The 24,159-nt window shown below is 39.7% G+C and overlaps 1 protein-coding gene across 1 annotated transcript in view; it reads left to right on the plus strand.

Annotated features, from left to right (window-relative positions):
• LOC134337380 (calcium/calmodulin-dependent protein kinase type IV-like) overlaps window positions 1-19,467 on the plus strand; it is a 146,814-nt gene extending 127,347 nt beyond the window's left edge. Inside the window, exons 8-11 of the mRNA XM_063032344.1 lie at window positions 3,841-3,916; window positions 11,260-11,386; window positions 13,152-13,304; window positions 15,034-19,467. Of these exons, the coding sequence (XP_062888414.1) occupies window positions 3,841-3,916; window positions 11,260-11,386; window positions 13,152-13,304; window positions 15,034-15,180 (503 nt within the window). The 3' untranslated portion in view covers window positions 15,181-19,467. The remainder of the gene's footprint in view (window positions 1-3,840; window positions 3,917-11,259; window positions 11,387-13,151; window positions 13,305-15,033) is intronic.
• The last annotated feature ends 4,692 nt before the right edge of the window (window positions 19,468-24,159 follow it).

A 24,159-nucleotide genomic window follows, 5' to 3' on the forward strand; every position in this document is an offset into this window, starting at 1 on the left:
CTTTAACCAGAAAGTAGTGAATCCATGGAATTCTTTGCCACAGGCTCCTATGGAGGCCAAGTCTTTATGTATATTTAAGGCAGAGGTTGAGAGATTTTTGATTGGTCAGGGAATGAACGGATACAGGGAGAAGGCAGGAGATTGGGGCTGAGAGGAAAAGTGGATTAGACATGATGAAATGGTGGAACAGACTTAATGGGCCAAATGGCGTAATTCTACTCCTATCTCTTAGGGTTTTACCGTCTTCCATTCATCCAGTTGGGCTTTGGTCTTTGCATCTAATTTTACAAGCAGCTTTTTGTCTCTCACTTGAAATTCATGCAATAATCTTAATACACACAAAGTAGCAAACAACAGGAATTCTGCAGATGCTGGAAATTCAAGCAACACACATCAAAGTTGCTGGTGAACGCAGCAGGCCAGGCAGCATCTCTAGGAAGAGGTGCAGTCGACGTTTCAGGCCGAAACCCTTCGTCAGGACTAACTGAAGGAAGAGTGAGTAAGGGATTTGAAAGTTGGAGGGAGAGGGGGAGATCCAAAATGATCGGAGAAGACAGGAGGGGGAGGGATGGAGCCGAGAGCTGGACAGGTGATTGGCAAAAGAGATACGAGAGGATCATGGGACAGGAGGTCTGGGAAGAAAGACAAGAGGGAGGGGGGACCCAGAGGATGGGCAAGGGGTATATTCAGAGGGACAGAGGGAGAAAAAGGAGAGTGAGAGAAAGAATGTGTGTATAAAAATAAATAACAGATGGGGTACGAGGGGGAGGTGGGGCATTAGCGGAAGTTAGAGAAGTCAATGTTCATGCCATCATCTTGGAGGCTACCCAGACGGAATATAAGGTGTTGTTCCTCCAACCTGAGTGTGGCTTCATCTTTACAGTAGAGGAGGCCGTGGATAGACATGTCAGAATGGGAATGGGATGTGGAATTAAAATGTGTGGCCACTGGGAGATCCTGCTTTCTCTGGCGGACAGAGCGTAGGTGTTCAGCAAAGCAGTCTCCCAGTCTGCATCGGGTCTCGCCAATATATAAAAGGCCACATTGGGAGCACCGGACGCAGTATATCACCCCAGCCGACTCTGATTCTTTATATTCATAAAAGCTGAATGCTTACCACTTTCCTGAAGCTCCTTGAACTCTCTTCCAGCTTAAAACCAAGCTACATTTTGCAAGTAACTGCCTGATTAATATATCAGAAGCTTTCTCAGATATGTTGCCGACAAAAACCTTTGTAGTTGGACCAGTGCTTTCATCAATTTCATGCTTCTTCTGAGCAGCATGATCCTTCCTTGGTCCAATGTGCTTTCTAACCAGTGTCCCAGAGGTTGACACCAACACCTTTTTGCCCTCCATTGGGCAATGTTTCACGGTGTACAGCATGGGAACAGATGTGGCATACAAATAGTAGATGGTTCTCCAATCAGGTTGTAGTTGTCTCAGCCAATCATGGCCTCACAATGCTCCTGTTTTTACCACACACAAGCCCAATGTGGCTTGTTGGTTATTGTTATTAATGTCTTTCCCACAGGAGTTATATTTTCTCCAGTATAAGTTCTTAGTTGTATATTTGCAGGCTTCAGCTTAGTATCTTTGAAATGCCATTCAAACTCATTTTGTAAAATGACTGAAACAACTGAGCTGGTGTGCATTATACCCATTAAGCTCATCATTGAACTGACAATGCTCAGAAAACTTCTTCACTTCCGCCACGTACATGGAACTGGACTCCCCTTCTTTTTGATCCCATTTATGAAACCTAAAGTATTCTGCAGTCACCAATAGTTTCAGTTCTAAATGTTCCTGCAGTACTTTCACAATAGCAGCAAAGCTCATTTCAACTGGTTTGGTTCGAGCAGTTAAACTTTGAAGCAGACTGTAAGCCTTTAAATCAAATGCACTCAGCAAAATTGGTACTCGCTTCTCATCAGCTATTCCATTTGCTGTAAAATATTGCTGAACTCATTCAATATACAAAATCCTGTTTTCTGTTGTGTAATGGAATGCATATATCTTTTCAACATAGCCTGCCATTTCTGCTTTTTTATGACTATTATCACCCAGTGATATTATCACTCACTGTTTACAAACCCATGAATTCTTCTGTTCCCTGCCTTTTTTTTAGCTCGTTCATCTTTCCTTTTGCAATGTACACGTGCTACTCTGAAGAATACAAACGTGCTGCATTTCTTTTTATCACGACTATTTCTCACTACGATTTTTTTTAAAGTCGAGCATCTCACTGCGCCTCACCAGGCAGATAGTCATCTCAGGTTTGTTTTAGAAATACCTTATTGCCATTGTTATGTTTTGTAATTTCAAAACATAAAAACTAATCGCCATAAAAAGACGGGAGTCCAAAATGATGGGAATCTTGGTTCGTGTTTATTTCAAGCGAGGTGCACGCATATCATGTGGTAGCATCATGATGTATGCAATCACTTATCACCCATAATGAGTTTTTTAAATGTACAAGAATGTTTAATCAAACAATATATTTGCAATATTACTCAAGTACTACTGAAATATTAAATACACAAAGATATGGTATTGATTTGATCATATTTGACCTGCTTTACTTTATGATGTGACTTTATGATGGGTCAGTGAGGATGAGTGTTACTTTCATTTCCTTAAATGTCAGATCTAATCCATGTGACTCTTCCTAGTGGTGCAGAGGTTTAGACAATGAATATCTAAATCACACTGACCAGGAATATTGTCTGCTTTAAACCTGGTTTGTATTCTTAGCTGGTATAAACAGGGATTAAACCTGACCTGGTAGGGATTGAGCTCGCTGTTTCTACTTCCAATTATTGTCCTGCAATTCCTGCTGATCACAGGATTTGCACATTAGAGGCTTAGTGGTTAGTTTCTCAAGGGTATCATAGCCGGGGGAGGTAGTTGAGGACAAGCTCCCACTACCTATTAAATGCTCTCAATGACGTGCGCCTCAAGTAGCCTCTGACAACCAAGTCCAGCTCCTGGCTTTCACGTGTGGCTCAGCAAGCAAGCCCGATGGAAACGGTTCTATTGACAGGAGCAGGGATGAAGGCAGGTTACTGGCATCTTAACAACCAAATACTTCAGGCAGATGGGGCTCGTCAGCCATGGTTGGCAGCTCATCTAGGAGAAGGAAAACTCTAATCTCAAACCTCCTCTGGCTTGCAGCTATACCCACTCATGGGGAGGGTTTTGGGACTAAACCCCGAGGCAGTCCTAGATGAGCTCAACACTGACTGGCAACTCATGCGATGCCGCGGGTGCCAAATCATATCGGTCTCTGCCATACCATTGGATTCATCAGATGCATGGAGAGGGGGAGCCTCCTGCATAGCAACAGCTTGCTCTCCACATTGTACTGCCTTGGCTTGGCTTGCATACCACAAGGACAGGTGGGGCGCAACATCCCAGTCAAACCGGACCAACAAAAGGCCTAAGGGATTAACAGTTCCATTTATGGGTGACCGATTGGGAAGCTAAGAGTCAAAGTTTAGAAACGTGAACTAAAAGCCCACCAGACCAGCGGAGAAATGTGTACAAATAATTAGATAATCAGGAATAAAATGATGGTGAAACTGATGAGTTTGAGTCTATTGTAATAACTGAACAAGCCACTCAGCTGAAAGACAATTAGTGATCAGCAGTAAACACCAGCAACACTCACATACTGTGAAAGGCTTTGATCTGTCAGGTGATCCCATGTTTTTGTTAAATAAAATCAAAATTAACAATATTTCAGAGAATATTGAGCTCTAATATAGGAAACCTGAAGAGATCAGAAACAATATGAACAGAGTTATAAATTACTGATTTTAAACCTTTTCTATTTTACTCCAGCACCTGAGATTCTGCGTGGTTGTACCTATGGGCCTGAGGTGGATATGTGGTCTGTCGGAGTCATTACCTACATCTTGTAAGTATGGAGACATATGCACCAGAATAACATTGTTGCTAAGAACTTGGGCTCAAGCCATTAATTTGCAATATGTTTTGTTCAATCTGTGGATGCCAAAACAGAAGTAACTCAAAGACGACCAGCCTTAGGGCCTGGGTTCATGCTGACACTAATTTGAACTGCTGGCATTGTCATATAGGCAGCTGAATTAATATGACGTTGATAAAATGCCTGCATAAATAGTGGAAACCTGCAGACAAAATCTGTCCGGCAATTGCGAAAGTAAAGCAGCTTTATTTAAAAGCTATTTTTTGAAAAATGTGGAATTAGTTCATTCACTGTTTTAAATTCTATAAACATATCGATGCAGCTACAAAGAAAGCAAGACAGTGGATATATTTCATTAGGAGTTTGAGGAGATTTGGTATGTCACCTAAAACACTCAAAAATTTCTACAGATTTACCATGGAGAGTATTCTGACTGGCTACATCACTGTCTGGTATGGTGGGGAAGGAGGGTGGTGGGGGGGCTACTGCACAGGATCAAAGTAAGCTGGCAGATAGTTGTAAAGTTAGTCAGCTCCATCATGGGTACTAGCCTCTGTAGTATCCAAGACAACTTCAAAGAGCAGTGCCTCAAAAAGCCGACGTCCGTCATTAAGGACCCCACCACGTGGGACATGTACTTTTCTCATTGTTACCATCAGGGAGGAGGTACAGAAGCCTGAAGACACACACTCAATGACTCAGGAACAGCTTCTTCCCCTCTGCCATGTGATTTCTAAATGGACATTAAACCCATGAACACAACCTCACCTTTTTTTTAATTTCCGTTTTTGCACTACTTATTTAATTTAACTATTTAATATATACTAACTGTAATTTAAAGATTTTTTCCATATTTATCCTGTATAGCAGCAATTCCCAAAGGGAGTGGTTCCATGTCCTAAAGAGGCATTAGGGGAAATAGAAGTCATCAGGGTTGGGAGGGGGGGTGCTGTTCAAGATTCTTGGGAAAGGCAGTAAGCAGTACTGTAATTTGAGGCACAAGACCTCAATGACCATTAGTAGAGCAATCACTTCCAAAAATAAAGATGAGGCACTGAAACACAGGAAGAACCATTGCTGTGCAGGCAGAGAATTAGAGCCAGTCAGTGAACCTGCTGACCCTATGGATTCCTCTTGAGGTGACCAAAGCGACCTCGGCTTCATATGAGTGGTTAGGAACCATCTTTGGGGATTATGAGACCTTAACGTGATTGGTCAATCACACTAACCGGAATAGTAAAAAGCAGCTTGCTGAACACCAGCTCTATCCCGACTAACATTCAGATTCCAGATTGAAACCTTGTCAACGTAACTTCTTGATGTTGTGATCGTCTTCATCTTCACCTCGCTGTTCCTTTGCGTGCCTCTGCTATCGTTCCATCCGTGACAACTCACTGCTGTCATCAACATCGGATAGGCATTCCCAGTTTGCGTTCATATTTTATTTTGATTTAGTCCCATAAATATGTACGGCGCAATCTCTGTGAGTCTGAAGGCAGTGAAGCCTTGAATTCCAATCCTGCTGAGAAACAGAAACTGCAGAAAGCACGTCAATACAATGTTACATACCTAGAGTATGGTTTTATTCTGTTTCTGTCAGATCAACAGCGCCCCATGTGTCTTGTTTTAGTACTGTACTGTCTAATGAAGCCATGAAACCATCGAGATTGCAGGAACACTTCTGTAAAAGACACCCTGAAAAGGCTACTTATGGTATTACTCAGTTCCAGAAAATGAAAGGAGCATTTGAAAAGTGTTGCACACTTGAGTCATATCCAAGAAAGCTAAAAATGACCTTGATAGTGGTCTCATTGCCTCTTATAACATTTACAATATGTTAGCAAAGTGTGGAAAATCTCATACAATTGGTGAAAGATTAATTATACCTGCTGTTCTCAAAATGGATACCAGTAATCAATTTTTCTGAGTAATTACTCAGCGTGTTGATGAAATGAGTGAAGACATTGAGTATCAACTATGCACAGAGCTACAAACTTTGGGATACAACTGGATGAGTCAACTGTGCAAGACAACAAGGCATTGCTAATGGCATGTGTACAGTTTATCAAAAATGAAAAACCTTATGAAGAGATTCTCTTACGTAAAAAGTTAAAAACAAATATCAACAGAGAATCAATCTGTGATGAGCTCAAAATGCATATTGAGGATCAAAGTATTCTGATTAGGAACATGATATCTTGCGCAACAGATGGAGCACTATATATGACAGGTTGTCATTCTGGTTTAGTGGCATTTATGAAAAAACAAATTCCAAGTCTGTTTGCAATTCATTGTATAATTCATTGTTAACATCTCGCAGCGAGAAACCTCAGCCAGTGACTTTTTTCAAGCATGACTCTTGTAATATCTGCAAAATTAAAGATCATCCTTTAAATAGCAGAATATTTCACCAGTTATGTCAAGATAATGATGAAGAGTTTGAACGCTTGGTTCTTCGCACTGAAATGCATTGGCTGTCAAAAGGTTGCTGCTAAAACATTTCTTTGATCTTTTTGACACTGTGGTTGAATTTTTGCTCCAAGTCAACAAGAGCTTGGGAAAGAAGATTGAACTTTTACATGGAGATGTGGGATACCTAGCCGATTTGTATGAAAAAAATGAACATTCTAAATATGAAACTGCAGGGTGAGAATTTTGATTTAATCCAGGTAAAAAGTGCAGTGTCCACTTTTATCGGAACATTGGGAATATATTTAAGCAAAACATTGGGAGAAGACTGTTCCCAGGGTTACCCTGCATGGAAAGTGTGGCATTCTCTTTCACAGACGGTGATTTGCAAGAGTACTGCCAACGCTTGAAGTCACTGAAGAAGGATTTTCAGAATTGATTCAAAGATTTGAACGATCTGGAAATTCCGGACTGGGTAATTAACCCATTTCTTTGCAATGTGGAAGAACAGGAACTGAGCTCGCAAGAAGAAATTATTGAAATTCAAAATGATGAAGAAGCAAAAATGCTTTTCAATAATGTCAGCTTTTTTGGTATTTGTCTACACTGTCACTCAAAGTTTCCTGGTTTTTGGAGAAGAGCCAAACTGCTCTTCATTGTATTTCCATCCTCCTACTTTGTTGAAAGAGGCTTCACTGCAGTGAACCACATACTCGCAAAAAGCAGAACCACTTGGGCATTGTTAGGTGTGGGGACTTAAGACTTTTGCTGTCACAACTTGATTCAAATATTTCAACTCTCGCTAAAAACCATCAAACTCAAGAATCACGTTGATATTGAAGTTGCTGTACAGCACCTGCGTATTGTGTAAGCTAGTTTTTCTCATGCTGGCATATAGGAGACATGTTTTCACACTATGCGGCGGGGGGGGGGTTGCGCACGCGGAAAGTATAATGTGCCTGAGAGAGGTGTTGACAAGTATAAAGGTGCTTTGGGGGGTGTTAGGCTAAAAATAAAAGATGGAAAATGCTGCTGTATTGCATTGTACTGCTGCCGCAGAATTAACACATTTCACAACATATGCCGGTGATATTAAACCTGATCGTGATGTTCTGAGCAACATTGCTTGGTGCACGGGAATTACTTGCACTGAAAAGTCTGGACTAAGCTGTGCTCAACCCTCCTCCAGTCAATGGACAGCGGAGACTCTGCTTGGGCTGAATTGTGCACATTGGAAATGCAATTTGAGATGAAAAGAGATTTGTCACTTGTACATTGAAACATCAAAGCATACAGTGAAATGCATTCTTTGTGTCAATGACCAACACAGTCCAGGGGTGTGCTGGGAGCAGCCCACAAGAGTCACCATACTTCCAGCGCCAATGTCGCATGCCCACAACTTACTGACCCAAACCCATACTTCTTGGCAATGTAGGAGGAAACCAGAGCACCCAGAGGAAACAGTCACAGTCACAGGGAAATTGTACAAACTCCTTTCAGACAGCGGCGGGAATTGGACCGTGATTCCTGATTACTGGCGCTGTAAAGCACTACAGTAACCGATACGCTACCGTTACACCCCTTACAGATCTCCATTTACTAACATTGCAGCAATCTGATTTAACCCAAAAGGCCGGACTAACCTTTCAGGAGGGTCGAAAGGATTTCAGGAAGCAGTTTTAAAGAAAACACTCCTATGTCCTTGGCAATATTTGCAACACCAGAGGGACCTTAACCTTAGAATGTAGAGCACAGAACACAACAGTATCATACTGGCCCTTTGGCCCACAATGTTGGGCTATCTTTTAACCCACTCTAAGATCAATCTAACCCTTCCCTCCTATATAGCCCTCCATTTTTCTATCATCCATATACCTATCTATGAGTTTTTAAAATGCCCTTAATATCTATACCTCTACCACCACTCCTGGCAGGGGATTCAATTCACTCACCACTCTCTGTGTAAAGAAGTCTTTGAATTAGGAAAGGATGGTCCAAACTTCATCTCCATCATGGATAGTCGCAAGCCCGGCTGGGGTTGGGCATAGGGCTAGCGCTAGCAACCCCACCCCTTAAACCGCAGAGCTACAGAAATGCCAACAGAAGCTCCACAGACCTCAGTCCTGGGAGAGGAAGGATCTTTGAAGATGGGCTATACCCGAGGACAAACTTGAAAGACTGGCCCAGGATAGAGGATTGTGGTGAGCAGCTGTCAGACGCCTATGCCCCAGTAGGAGTGATGGTCTGAAGAGAAGAGAAGGGACTTCCAATCTTCAAAAAAATTGAATTCATTGAAGTGGATGTGAAGGGCACTGTGGAATTGCTATGCACTCTAAAGCTAACCATTTCAACTGTACTGTTGCGAGAACTATGCAATCAACCTGAAAGTGAATGCACTTTATCAAAATCTTTATAAGATTTACTTTACAGCAATTTTATTTCATAATGTAATTAAGCCAAAAATAGAAATAGTTACTTCTTCTTCAGCCCCTTTTCCTCCAGACAAGCCAAGTAGCTTTGGCGCATCCTGTTTAGTCTGGGCCACCATTGATGAACCGTCAGTTAGGTCACATTTGGAGCAGTTTATGCATTTCCAGTCGCCACAATTACAGGAATATGTGTGATTAAACTCGTGAGGATGCTGAAATGATTTATGGGAACTTTGCCCAGACTGGAGGGCTTCAGAATCAGATTTAATATCACTGGCATAGGTCATTAAATTTGTTGTTTTGTGGGATTAGTAGAGTGCAATACATAAAAATGCTATAAATTACAATAAGAAATATATATTGTTTTTAATTACAGAAGTAGTGCAAAAGAAAGCAAATATAATGAGGTATTGTTCATGGTTTAGTTCATTGTCTGTCAGAAATCTGATAGCAGAGGGGAAGAAGCTGTTCCGAAAATACTGATTGTGTGTCTTCTCCGATTTGTATCTCCTCCTATTTATACCCATCTCTTCAGCTCGTTTCAAATACCCACCGCTCACTGTGAAAACCTTGCCCTTCAGATTCCCTTAGCATTCTTTGCTCCTGAGAAAGCAGTCCCAACCTGTGTGAAATCTTTCCTTTTAACTTTTAATCCATTATAGTGTGGCTTGGCCCAGCTCAAAAGCAGTCCATAAATTTGCCAATGGCACAGCTATTGATAGCAGAATCTCAGTTGGTGATCTCAAGAGTGAGATAGGTCGGCTGGTTGAATGGTGTCACTAAATCAACCTTGCACTCAACATCAGTAAGGAATTGATTGGAGACTTCAGAAAGAGGATGTTTGAAAACATAAAACAGTCCTTATCGAGGGTCAGCAGTGAAAAGGGCGAACAGCTTCAGTCTCCTGGGTGTCAAAATCTCGGAGGATCTATCCTGGGCCCACCATATTGATGCAATCTTGCAGAAGCCACACCAGTGGCTATACTTCATAAGGAGTTTGAGGAAATTTGGTTTGTTCAAAGTTCAAAATCTCGAAGTAAACTTATTATCGAAGTACATATGTATGCACCTTCACTGTCCAGATGTTCCAGGATTGAGTGAAGAGCCAATGAAATGGCATCTGCTGTTGATCCGTTATGACAGTAGGCAAATAGGAGTGGATCCAAGTTGCGCCTCCAAAAGGAGTTGATATGTTTCATCACCAAACTGTTCTTCTTCGGCATCAGTATAATTGAAGCCTGCTTGAAGCAGGTGGGTACTTCAGAATGCTGAAGTGAGAGGTTAAAGATATCAGTGAGCACTCCAGCCAGTTGATAAACACAGATCTTCAATACTTGGCTAGGTACCCCATCCGAACCAGATACTTTCCATGGGTTCACCCTCCTGTGAAGGGTGCTCTCACATCAGCCTCAGAGACTGAAATCACAGGGTCCTTGGGGCTGTGGGAGTTTGTGAAGGAGCCTCCATGTTTGGTCGGTCAAAGTGAGCATGAAAGACATTGAGATCATCTAGGCGCGAAACCTTGTTGTCACCTACGTCACTTGGTTTTACTTTGTAGAACGTGATGGCATTCAAGCCCTGCCACAGCGGTCGAGCATCCTTCTGTAATTCAAGTTTGGTCCAGAATTGCCAGTTCGCATATGAGATTATTTTCCAAAGGTCATACCTGGAACTTTTGTATGTTACTCGACCGCCAAATCTGAACACCATTGAACTGGTCCTCAGAAGACTGCGGATCTCTTGATTCATCAAGGGTTTTTGATTGCAGAAGACTGAATGATTTTGTGGGGACACGTTTTTTCGGTCTAGGCATTTCTGATGGTATTGTAGCAATGGTCAAGTGTGTTGGACTCCTGGTACTGCAGGTGATATGTTGATGATAATTGGACAGAGATTTCTTCACTAAAGCCCCCAGCAAATTTCTACAGTTGTACTATGGAAGGTATTCTAATTGGTTGTATTCCCGTCTGGTATGGAGCTGCAAACATACAGAATCAAATGAAGCTGCTGAGGGTTGTAGACTCAGCCATGGGCACTAGCCATCGAGGACATCTTAAAAAGGTAGGGACCCTCACTGTCCAAGACATACTGTCTTCTCATTATGACCATCAGGGCAGAGGTGCAGGAGCCTGAAGACACACCCTCATTGTTTTAGGAACAGTTTCTTCCCCTCCGCCTTCAGATTTCTGAACACAAACTCTCTTTTTCCACTGTTGAGTTAATTTTTATCTTTCATAATGTAGCCGATGGTAATTTCTTATATACTGCACTGTACTGCTGCCACAGAGCAAATTTCATGACATATATCAGTGATGATAAGCCTGAGTCTGATTCCGATTTTTAACTTCTGATGAAAGATCATGAATCCATCCCTGTTTTGTGAATTACAGCAGATCTCTTGCATCAATGACTACATTTGCCTTTTGATTGCACTTTGTATTGAAATACTGCCTGACCTTTTGCTTTCTTTTCTAGACTCTGTGGATTTGAACCATTTTTTGACGCCCGCGGTGACCAGTATATGTACAGCAGGATCTTGAACTGTGACTATGAGTTTGTCTCCCCCTGGTGGGATGATGTGTCCCTAAATGCAAAAGATTTGGTAAATATTGCAGGGATCTGAGAAACCAATGTAGAGTGGTGAATCTTTTAATATATTACAGGGCCGTGTATCTTTTAGCGACTGAGAATCTTTTAAAACTACTCAGAAGCATTCATTCATTGTTATCCATCTGCAAAGTAGTTTGTATTTAAAAGCTTTTATAAGGTGATCGATGCCCTTGCACCTAAAAAGGGTTTAATTGAAACCTTTTTGAAAGGCTGAAGACAGTACTATTAGTAGAATATCATCATTACAGCCAATTTGATTGCAGTTTTGTGGGCAGGATCATCAGAACGCATGATGGTATACAGTATAATTCAGTGTAAAACAATGAAGAAGGAGACAAAAGATCCCATCCCAGAACATCAGCTCCTTTCCATAGATGCTGCCTGACCCGCTGAGTTCATCTGGTATCTTGTGCTTGCTCATCAAGATTTCCAGCATCTGCAGAATCGTTTGTGTTTAAAAAGAGACTGCAGAAGCTGGAGTCTGGAGCAGCAAACTATCTGCCAGAGCAGGGGTTCTCAATCTGGACCTCTAGTATTGGTCCATGACATGAAAAAGGAACCCCGCCCCCCCCCCGAGCTAGAGGAAGTCAGCAGGTCAGGCAGTATCTTGGGGTGGGGGAAGGAACTGCTGACGTTCCAGGGTGAAACTCTGCATCAGAACCCTGCCATCCTGTGCCGCTGAGCCCCTCCAACAGATTGTTTGTTGTAACGCAATGAAGGAGCTTGGATCTGCTCTGAAGGAGATTTGCATCTGAAAATTCCCTAATAATTTGCTAGTTGGACTGATTTTACAGGAAGTGTGTTGGAGAGCAGCATAAATTAATCTTGCTTGGATGATATTGAACTGGCTTTAATGAAAACTCAAAGTCTCTAAACACTGAATTTGTTCAATTGCCAGAGTGTTTACTTATAAGATTAGTACACTCGACGAGTTATGTCCTCCTCGATATAAGAACGCTGAAATTCACTACTCAAAACATACAACTGTTTTACCATTGAATTATTTTGAATCTCTCCATCACTTAGGCTGTATTACTCAGTTTTGGAGATTATTCTATTTCTTCCACTTCCACTGAATAAAAATATTAATAAGCTGCGGCACAGTGAAAAAGGATCGTACACTCAGTGGGCACTTTATTAGGCACCTTCTGTGCCTAATAAAGTGGCTACTGAGTGTGTGCTTGTGGTCTTCTGCTGCTGTAGCCCATCCACTTGAAGGTTTGACGTGTTGTACATTCAGAGATGCTCTTCTGCACACCATTCTCATAATGCATAGTTATTTGAGTTATTGTCACGCGAACCAATCTGGCCATTCTCCTTGGACCGCTCTCATTAAGGAGGCACTTTCGCCCAGGGAACAGTTTCGTTTCTTGCACCATTCTCTGTGAACGCAAGAGGCTGATGTGCATGAAAATCCCAAGAGATCAGCGGTTTCTGAGATACTCAAACCACCCCATCTGGCACCATGGTCAAAGTCACTTAAATCACATTTCTTCCCCATTCTGGTGTTTAGTCTAAACAACAACTGAACCTCTTGACCATGTCTACATGCTATAATGCATTGAATTGCTGCCACATGATTGGCTGATTAGATAGTTACATGAATGAGCGGGTGTCCCTAATAAAGTGGCCTCTGAGTGTATGTTCAATGAGTGATCAGGTAAACAATATAATGAACGTCTTTATTGCTCAGCTTGTTATAAAGGGTTATGATCAAGTACGTTGTGGAATCTGAGCTCCTCGATCTTTACACACAGGTAAGAAAACTGATAGTTCAAGATCCACAGAAGCGCCTGACTGTTCAACAGGCCCTCCAACACCCCTGGGTGACTGGAAAGGCAGCCAATATTGCTCACATGGACAATGCACAGAAGAAAATGCAAGAATTTAATGCAAGGCGCAAGCTTAAGGTGAGTAAATACACAAGAAATTTGGCGGTCAATTACACTTTGAGTAAAGTTTAGGTGAACACATCCATCCCGGGATTTTAAAGGAACTTTTAATTTCTGCTTTAAAAAAAATTCTACTTACCTATTTCTGTAGATAAACACACACACAAACACACACACACACACACACAGACTGTCTCATAGTCTCTCATCATTGGAATTATTTGTAGCATTCCATTACTGTTCTTGTTTGAAGTGCTAACATTGTGCTTCAACATCTGTGGCTATTCTTCGTGCCATTTGAGGAACATTCACTCACGATCCATGGTACTGCATTGAATCTACCTTTTGCCTCACAACTGAAGGTGAGATAGAGGAAGCCCCAGGGCACCAGCGTGGCACAGCAGATAGCACGACATTGTGACAGCTTGGGGGCGTCAGAGTTCCGAGCTCAATTCTGGCGCCGTGTGTAAGAAGTTTGTACATTCTCCCCAGGACTGCATGGGTTTCCTCCGGGTGCTCTGGCTTCCTCCCACAGTCCAAAGACTGGTTCATGGGTGAATTATTCATTGTAAATTGTCCTGTGACTAGGCTAGTGTTAAGTAGGTGGGTTGCTGAGGAGCACAGCTCATTGGCCCAGAAGGGCCTGTTCCTGGCCGTATCTCTAAATAAAATTAAAATAAGCAGAGAGAGTTGGTTTTGAGCTGAAATATTCTGAAGACCAAAAAGTTCAGTCATCATTACCCAATGGCTGGAGATCTGAAGCATGGTAGCAAATCAATCACGACTTTTTTGGATAATAAATTTTGCAGGAGCAGGCTCTTGGTCAGAACTTCCACTTGCCTGCTGTATGCCTGGAGTTCAATACACTTCTAGGGCACTATTCAGTTTCTATTATATTAGCATATCAACCCACAAGTGAATCCCATCAGTCCCAGAACTGATTCCATTACAAATTTCTGTATCCTAAATACATTTGCCAGCAACGATTTGATCTGATTTAAATCCTTTGGCAAACATCCATCTCAGATTTGAATTACTAATTTATTATCTACTGCTTTTGGTGGGAGTGAATTGCACCATGAAGTGTCAAAGATGGCTCAGATGGGAGCACCCTCTCCTCTGAACCAGAAGATCGGGCAGTCAAATCCTACTCCATAGGCTCAAGATACACTTATTATCAAAATATGTAGACAGGATACAACACTGAGATCCATCTTCTCCAGGCAGCCACAAAACAAAGAAAACCATAGAAGTCGTTCAAAGAAAAACATCAACCCCTTCCCTATGTGCAAAAAAAAACAAATTGCTCAAAGGGCAACAAGAACATCAAACCACAAATCTGCCCCTCTTCAAGCAAACAAAAACCAAACAAATTGCGCAAGTGGCATCAGGAACATCAAACCTCAACCCGTGCAAAAAAAACAAAAAAAAATTGCGCAAGCAGCAACAAGGACATCAAACCCCCAAGCCCCAAATCCCCTTCCCTCACGCAAATAAAAACAAATCATGCAATAGACAAGAACATCAACACCCCCCATACACAGAAAACAAATCATGCAGAATGCAACAAGAGCATCAATCCCGACCCCCTCCCAATCAAAAAGCAAACAAATTGTGCAAATATCAAAGGAACATTAAACCCCAACCCCCCCCCATGCAAAACTGAAAAATATAATGCTGCTGAAGGTGTTGCCTTTCAGGTGAAATGTTAAACTGAATCTGTATCTATTCTTTCATGTTTTTGCAGGCAGCTGTCAAGGCTGTTGTAGCCTCAAGCCGACTAGGAAATGCAAGCAACCATAGCCATAACAATCACGAGAGCACCAAAGGAAGACACAATTCCAGTTCTGTTCAAGATCAAAGTCCTGAAAAGGAAAATGGGCAAAATTTATAGCAAGGCTCTCGGCGTTCCTTCCATGGACTGTCTCCCTCGCTGGAAGTTATGGAAAGAATACTGGCAAGGTTCACTAGAGCAGTACTCTGAATCAATAGCAATGGCGTATTTTGCAAAAAAAATCTGTAAAAAGTGTTCTGCATCTTCCTCTAGTAGAGGGGTTTCTAACCTTTTTTTATGCCATGGACTCTTACCATTAACTGAGGGGTTCGTGGACCCCAGGTTAGGAACCCCTGCTCTAGTAGAATGAATATGGCAGATTTTCAAATCATGAGTGAAGATGCGTATATATTTATAGTATTTTATGCTGTAGTACTCAATATAGATCTACAAAAGTATAATACTTAAATATAAGATGACTGCAGTTTTAGTATCCAACCATCTTACAGTCTATTTATTGGATGTAATATCCACTCAAATATTTTTAATAATAAAGATTTTGCCCTGGAGGTAAATGGAACTCATTAATTTAGGTGATTAAAACAAAGAAGGAGGAAAGGGCTTTGCTGCAAAACTAATACAACTCCTTTCAGTGGTGATGTTTACTGGGTCAAATTGGCCCGAAGGCTTTGACTGAACAGATCAATTGGTGTGAATGCAGACTAGATCAATAGTTGTACAAGCAAATATTGTTAAATGTAATTTATACTATTTTAATCATAACTTAACTACAAGTTGATAAAATAGATAATAGTAAAAATGGACGTCTGGAATAAAAAACAAAGATTGTTGAAAATATCGCAGATTAACCCAAACACGAAAGAGGAAAATAGGCCTTTGAAGATACCAGGTCTTCCCTATTCTCTCAGGTTCAGCATTCCTTGTCAGTTCTGAAAGCAAAACCTGTGTCCTATCAGGGGTATGTTGTACAGTTCAATATCTATTTATATAACTAGCATGGCCCAGGGATTGTGATGCTAAGTCCTCTCGTGTGTATCGTATTCTGCAGTATCGCACATGCCAATATTCTTTTCTCCTGTCTTCTGAACTACAGACTGATAAGTATGCTAATAGGTTAGAGTCAGTTATTAAATAGCAGTCTGGCTTTATTTTTACATTAAAGGCAAATATCATATTACTGATATGGTATTAACATTAATTTGTCTTTTTTCTCACTTAGTAACATCGAGTGAACCTCCAATTTACCGATCAACATTACTAAAAAGATTCCAGCAGTATTTTACAGTATTTTGCTTTTCTAATATTGTTTTTCCATCATTATAGTTATTGTACCTACCTGAAAAAGTTGATCTACCCCTAACTATTTCAAACTTATTTTGGAATAGAAAATTCTGAAAGCTTCATTTCGATTTCTCCTCTTCTTCCAAATGTCCAGGACTGGCTCATTCAGACATCAATCAAAAATATTTTATTGGCATGGTTCCTGTACCAGTTAAGTTGCTTCTCTTAGCCACCTATTGTGCCCAATTCATAAGTGCAATCCAACATTAGAGGTGAAAGTATTTCTCGAGCTTTTGGAATACGTATGTAAGTAACTCATTCATCTGACTAAAATGTGAAGTTATTCATCAATTTACAAAAGGAACATATTCCTGTAAATGGTTAAAGGGAAACTTTATAAATCAGAAAGGTTAAACAACTACAGTACAGTGTGGGCATTCTAGTGTCGTGTATTTCTATGAACTGACACACTATTTGTTACAGCAAAAAAAAGTTTAATAAATTGACAATGCATACCACATTATACTGTAAGTAAAATTTTCAAAAATCAATGAATTACTTCATTAACTATATTAACAACCACATGACAAAAATATTTCCCTTTGGAAGAGTTGGTCAAACTCTCGATTTTTTTCTTTCAACATTCTGCTTTTAAAAGCACAGATTCTTTGAAGATTAGGGCTTGACACATTTGACTATCAAACATGTTGTAATTTAAACCCAAATCATATTTCAAACTGATTATGATCTTAATTCATAACATATTATAAACTTCATCAACAGTATGTGACTTTTGGATGCTGACTGACCAGCATGAATACAATTTTCTCACTTCAGTTGACAATATTTGGTAAGTGGTTAGATTGATATTATGTTGCTGGAACGTTTTATCAGGCTTCTTTTCATCATTAATCTCAATTCAAGAGAAATTACTTTGTGTATGAGACAGCTAAGCCTTGACTTTGATTTTTTTTTGACTTCTTAAAATGCCTTAAATTTTAAGACAATTTAATACAAGTAGATTTAAATTAACTCAACTCACAGGAAGTATAACAATTGTTAAAACTGATGGTCTAATAAAAACATGAAGTCCAACTATAGGTCAGATCCCTAGTTTAATGCCCCGTAGATTTAGGAATATTTCCAATCTACATCAATAAATACAAATAATCTCACAACTCAAAAATCTGTTCCACCTTGTGCATCATTGAAATTTAACTATTTTTGCATATTTTGTCTGCCATGAATATTTATTGTTCTTATTGTGTTCAAATTGATCATTAAATAAGTCATCGTTCCTTGATCTGGACAATATGTTAGAAATTTGTTATGAAGGCTTGTGATATGTCATGTATTTTAGTTAGGTTATTCTGTTAGAATGTTTCAGTTAGACATAAATAATACCATATACACCTTACACTCTATCGTTTACAGATACAATGTTTGTATGAGTCAGAGAAGGAGAAATGAGAGAGTATTTCCCTCTTACATGTTGACCTTCTTATTAACACTGATGAAATGGCTGGAATAGCAGGAATCAATGCTACATGCACTCTTGGGCTACAATGTAGGTGTTCCTTGTGTATTCAGTGAATGTGCCAATGCATATTCATTGCACTGGTGGAAACTCACCTCAAATATTTGCCTTAAAATGTTAAAAGTTCAAAGATTACAACTTGGTAACATATCTGATGTCCTAAAACGCCAGCAGTCTGAAGAGTATATTTTTCACATTCGGAAAATCAGCTGGTGAACAGCAAGATGCATTTCTATAAATGTCACAAAGCACATCAAAGCCATTAAAACCTCAGGCTGAAAATACTCACAGATATAATTGAGGTCTTGAAAGCTTTAGAAGAAGCTTGTGTTTGACATAAGGGGAAACATTCTGTATTCATTTGCAAAATAATCCAAAATATTCTCAATTACTCTGTGATTTTACCGAATTTCTACATTCGCTCCTTGGAATACAGCAGATGAAGAGAGGAAATCCCACAGAATTTCTCACTTATTTGAAAATACGGAAATTCCACAAGATGTGCTTCTCTTTAACAGTATATGCCTCTTATGCAAAAACAGATAGTTTATGTAAATAATTACCAAAACTCCACACCATCTTGTATTAGTAGATATTATTAAAAGGTGAAAATGTTCATTTTTATATGTTGTTTGCTTTACAAATTCCAGAACTAAGCCTTTGGTTATCACAAAAATGATTCCAATTGTTTTTCTTCTTAACTGGATAAACTGCCAATGCTTTAGAAATTGATTTTCTAAATATATTAATTGTTGCATTTTAAGCTGTAAGGCAAGATTAAATTAGTGTAATAATGCTTTAATATAATTTTGTCAAATTGGTCATTCTCTATTATTGTGCCACATAAAGTACAACATAAAAATACATCAGTCAGACAATGTAGTATTAATTCCAAATTATTTACAGGTCTTCAAAGGACTTCTATCAACAAATTTAAGTTTTGATATGTTATGCATATTTATAATCAATGAAATGGCTTTTTAACTGAGAATGATCCATATGGCACTATGCATTACTTGTGTGTGAGAAGACTATTCTGGCCAGGCTTTTACTCAAGACTTTCCAGCAGTATTACGTAGAAGATATATGTATCTTGTGTACAGCAATCTTTCTAATGCAATCTTCTTTAGTCAGTATGCAGTTGATTATATCTTGTAGTAACTCTGTTTAATTTAGTCGGAAGCAGCATTTTGATGATGAAACAGTACTGTTACAAGCCCATAACACATATATGCAGCTGAAAATTTGCTGTTTTACATTGATTTGTGCAAATTGCAAGATTTTTAATGTGCTTGAAATATTTTTTGGGGCATTCTATTGCATTTGATGTCATTTTTATTGCATTGACCACCTTTCTCTGAAGTAACTTTCTATTCTACCGCCATGCTGGCTGCCTACCTGCACTCATTAAATGGAATATCAAGGGATGCCAGATATTGGTGTGTGTTTCTTGTTTTGGTGCATGAATCAGGAGCTCATCCACGGCTGTAAGCTACAGAAGTATGAAAGCAGCTACAAACGTTATTATGTTATCTATAATCAAAAATAAAAACTACAAAATTAGATCATTTATGACTCCAGATTCTCTGAATTTGTTGGCAATTGCCTTTATATAAAACACTCGTGTAACACTTGCCTGAGGATGGATTAACATTGAAGTACGATTGTAAATGCCTATCTGATACAACTGTTCATAGAATAATAAGCACAAGTGTGCTGTATCAGCCAATCTCTCCTGATATATAGAGCTAGCAAACAGTTTGTGCTTGAACAGGTGCCAGGAGTAACTGAGTTTTATTGCAATGCCAAAAATAGCCACCCGTCTTTACATCATGAAGGGATTGCACATATCCAGGATTACAGATTGTTGTGTAAAACTAGTCAGTCTCCCATGGGATGCCTTCAGGAAGTCAGATCTATTTAGTCCTTGTAAGATGGCTGAAGGTGGTTAAGAAATAATAATATTTTTTTAAAATTGACATACAGAGTGCAGTAGGCCCTTCTGGTCCTTCGAGCCACACTGCCTAGCAATCCCCCAGTTTAACCCTAGCCTAACCACGGGACAATTTACAATGACCAATTAACCTACTAACTGGTATGTCTTTGAAATGAGGGAGGAAACCAGAGCACCCACGCAGCCACAGGGAGAATGTACAGACTCCTTACAGGCCGTGGCAGGAATTGAACCCGGGTCGCTGGTACTTTAAAGCGTTGTGCTAGCCACTACACTACCATGCCACCCATTATAAGATGTTAAGGCTTTTTACAGTTATCCACTGTGTGATTTTATATTATCCTACCATTATCTACAATATTCTTTTATCAGAGATTTCCAAAGTAACCATATCTGCTGTAAGCCTCTATAACTTGAGCAACTTAAGCTTTGAGACTTTTAAGGTGGAATTTGAGTTGATGATATAAAGAGATATGAGGGAAGGAATTGTGCACCTGGATTGTTTGAAAAAAATAGTAGCCAAGAGTTGGGCAGAATTCATGGACAGAAAGATGATACAGACCTTTCCCATGTTACAAATGCCCAACCTATGGACAAAAGGTCGAACTTCTATAACATTAACAAATTCAAAAGTCTGATGTAAATACATAAGTTTGTTCCTACAGATAGCAGAACTAGTTTTTTTTCTCTCTCTCCACTTTTAATGATTGTACATTTTTATCAGTCTAATGTGTTTTTGATGTCATTCATTACACTGTTGTGAAAGTAGTTACCATCTAGAGTAATTCTTGTGTATTTTCTGGTTTAAAGTTCAAAAGTTCAAAGTAAATTTATTATCAAAGTACACAGACGTCACCATTTACAACACCGAGATTGATTTTCTTGCAGCATACTCAATAAATCCATAATAGAATGATAACTGTAATAGAATCAATGCAAGACCACACCAACTTAGGTGTTAAACCAGTTTGCAAAAGAAAACAAACTGTGCAAATACAAAAAGAAAGAAATAATAATAAGTAAATAAGCAATAGCTATCGCGAACATGAGATGAACAGTCCTTCACAGTGAGTCCATAGCTGTGGGGATATTTCAATAATGGGGCAAGAGAAGTCGAGTGAAGTTCCCCCTTTGGTTCAAGAGCCTGATGGATGAGGGGTAATAACTGTTCCTAAAACTGGTGGTGTGAGTCCTGTAGCTTCTCTACCTTCTTCCTGATAGCAGCAACAAGAAGACAGCATGACCTGGATGGTGGGGGATGATAGATGCTGCTTTCTTGCAACAACATTACGTGTAAATGTGCTCAATGGTGGGGAAAGCTGTACCTGTGATGGACTGGGTTGATTTTCTACTGAAGGACAATAGTGCTTCCATACCAAGCTGTGATGCAGCCAGTCAATATACTCAACACCACACATCTATAGAAGTTTGTCAAAGTTTTAGATGTCATGCCAAATTTTTGCACATTCCCAAACTGGGGCGTTGCCATGCTTTATGCATAATTACACTTACAGAATCAATAAATGGACACCTGTAAGGACTGAACCCATTTATTTCCTGGGGACAACCTGTACTGTGAACCAGTATTTAATGATATTGGAACCTCAGGCTTTGTCTTTGACCAACAGGTATAGAGAACTATAGGAGCAAGACTACTTAGCATCTCAAGTCCATTCACTACGATCATGGCTAATCTGCCACAGGCTTCAACTCCTCTTCAGTACCACTTCCGTATAGCCCTCAATTCCCTGATCTTTCAAAAATCTATCTACTTGTTTGTTGGGTGGGAGAGACGCTGATGTTGGTTCGTTATCCTGCCAATCCATATGGAGGATGTTACAGAGACATTGGTGACATATCTCCAGTTTTTCTGTGGTGCCAGGTTCTAATAATGCTGGATTCAGTAGGAGAGGGATTGTTGCTGCCTGGACAACCATGAGCATTGTGCTAGATACAAGATCTTGATGATCAGGCACTTTTTTTCTCAGTCAGTCAAGGCAGTGCTGTACACTGAAAGCAAGATTGAAGTTTATCAAAGTTTTTTCCAGTTATTGGAGGCGGAGGAGGGGGGGCTCCGAGATATAGAAAAATGTCAAAATTTTGAAAATCTTTACTGTCAGAGGGCCGGTTGACAGAGGCACTTTATTTTGTGGGTGTTCATTTGAAAGCCAATTCTCTTGCAACCTTCAGTGTCGGTGCCAATGATGACTTTGAGCTTGTCCACAGAATGCGCACAAATATGTGCTACAACACTGCATGAAGGAAGTTTAGATGACCTCAGTTCTGGACCGGGAGCCACATACATTAAATAGATTCCCTTTTGTTCTTTCAATTAGCTGCACTCTGTTTGGACTTAATGTGTAGCTCTGCATCAAGAGAGAATGAGTAAATATTTGAGATGGTGGTGCAGCCTTGCTTGACACTAGTCATGAGATTGGGTCTGATCTGGACCCATTCATTAATATCAAGGTTTGCAATGCATCATTCAGTCTATCAGTGCGAACATTCCACCTGAAAATAGGGTCTTAAGTTTAAATAATTGCAATTATGTACAGTATGTATGAATGGCAAGTTGGCTGAACTAGAGTGCAAAATTACCCTATGAAAATTTATGAAAAGCAATGCTAGATATTGATATTAATTTTTCACATTTCTCAATGTCATTAATAAAGGTTCCATAAGAAAGGTAATCCATGGCTGAATAGATATGGATAAATTAAAGTTTAAAAAATGTGCATCATAGCAGGATACAGCACCAATCTGCAGTTCATGTTATGATGTGTTTCCGGTTTCTGGTCGCTCTTTTCTTTGTTGCTATTTTGTGTGATTTTGATCAGGGAAAAGTGGCTTCTGCAACCTGAGGTTAATGCATGACACAGCACTAGATAAACTGAACTGAGCTAAACTGAATATCCCTGGAGTCTTTTTATGACTTTGTGGGTTTAGTGTTTTTCACTTTTTTTTGGTGTTTGAGCAATTTGTTGTTTTTTTGTGTTTTGGGTTTTTTTCTTTAAATGGGTTCTATGGTTGTCTTTGTTTTGCGGCTGTTGGCGGGAAGATGAATCTTAGGGTTGTACACTGAATACATACTTTGATAATAAATGTACTTTGAATCTTTGAAATTGACCCTTCAGTCCAGACTTCATCAATCATCAAGTACCCATTTTTGCACTGTTCCTATCCGACGTTATCCACCCAACATTTCCACGAATGTTCCACCCCTTGATGTTTTACCATTCACCTAAACACCTATAATAAACACTAGGGATAATTTATAGAAGCTAGCAACAATCTACTAACCCATTCACTGTTGGAGTACTAATAGGAATCACAATCAGCATCAGGTTTATTATCAATAATTTTGGTTGTGAAATTCTCCACGGAGTCACCTGGAAAACACTAAGATAAAACCAAAGGTCAGGATTATACCAGGATCTCTGGAGTTGTGAGGCATCAACTTTACTAGCTGTGTAACTGAGCAGTAGTGGGTCCAATGACTGGAGCTGTCAACATACCCAAAAATTAACTATTCATTACTTCAGATTTCACTTAATTCTGTACATAAATTCAGTAATATCTCCTGAATAATTTACTGGAAATCTCTTTCAATAAAGACAACATAATCTGTCTGCTTTATTATTACGTAAGCCCGCACGTTAATCTTTATTGAGGCAATGTAATTTGTCTGCCTTATTACTACTGCAATCTGTGAGTTAATCTTTACTTCCACACCGAGTTAGGTGACTTGCTGAGCTTGTCTAGCATTTTTGGGATTTATTTCTGTTTTCAAACATCCACACCACATTCCAGAATACCATTGCTCCTGACATAACTCAGAGATCAAAGTAACACATCAATTCAACGATGTGAAGGCAGAAACTGCTAATGCGCGGTGACTGATTGGAAGGTGAGGGATGTGAATGCCTGTTGAAGTTAATTTGAGAAGGGAGCTCCAAACTGACTGATTTCTGATTACATTTGCACATCTTTAAGCATACCTTCAACATGTCCTTATTTGCATGCAATAAAAGGGTCAAAAAGTGGAGGAAGAAGATTCCAAGTTGATTGGCTTCTGATTGCATCTGCAGATCTTTAATCCAAAGCATCATCTGTTTTCTTTGCTTGTGTGTAATAAGAATCTCATATCGCTGGAGAAGGTGACTCCAACTTGACTCAAGATGAACATCTGCACATCCTTGATCCTAAATCATCCATGTGCATGTAGTAAAAATCAGCAGGGGTCGGGGAAGTGATTCCAAATCCATAAGCTTTCCACTGGTGTTGCACTCTCTTAGTGCATCTCCCT

Source organism: Mobula hypostoma, chromosome 24 (assembly GCF_963921235.1).
Source record: "Mobula hypostoma chromosome 24, sMobHyp1.1, whole genome shotgun sequence".
NCBI classification, from domain to species: domain Eukaryota; kingdom Metazoa; phylum Chordata; class Chondrichthyes; order Myliobatiformes; family Myliobatidae; genus Mobula; species Mobula hypostoma.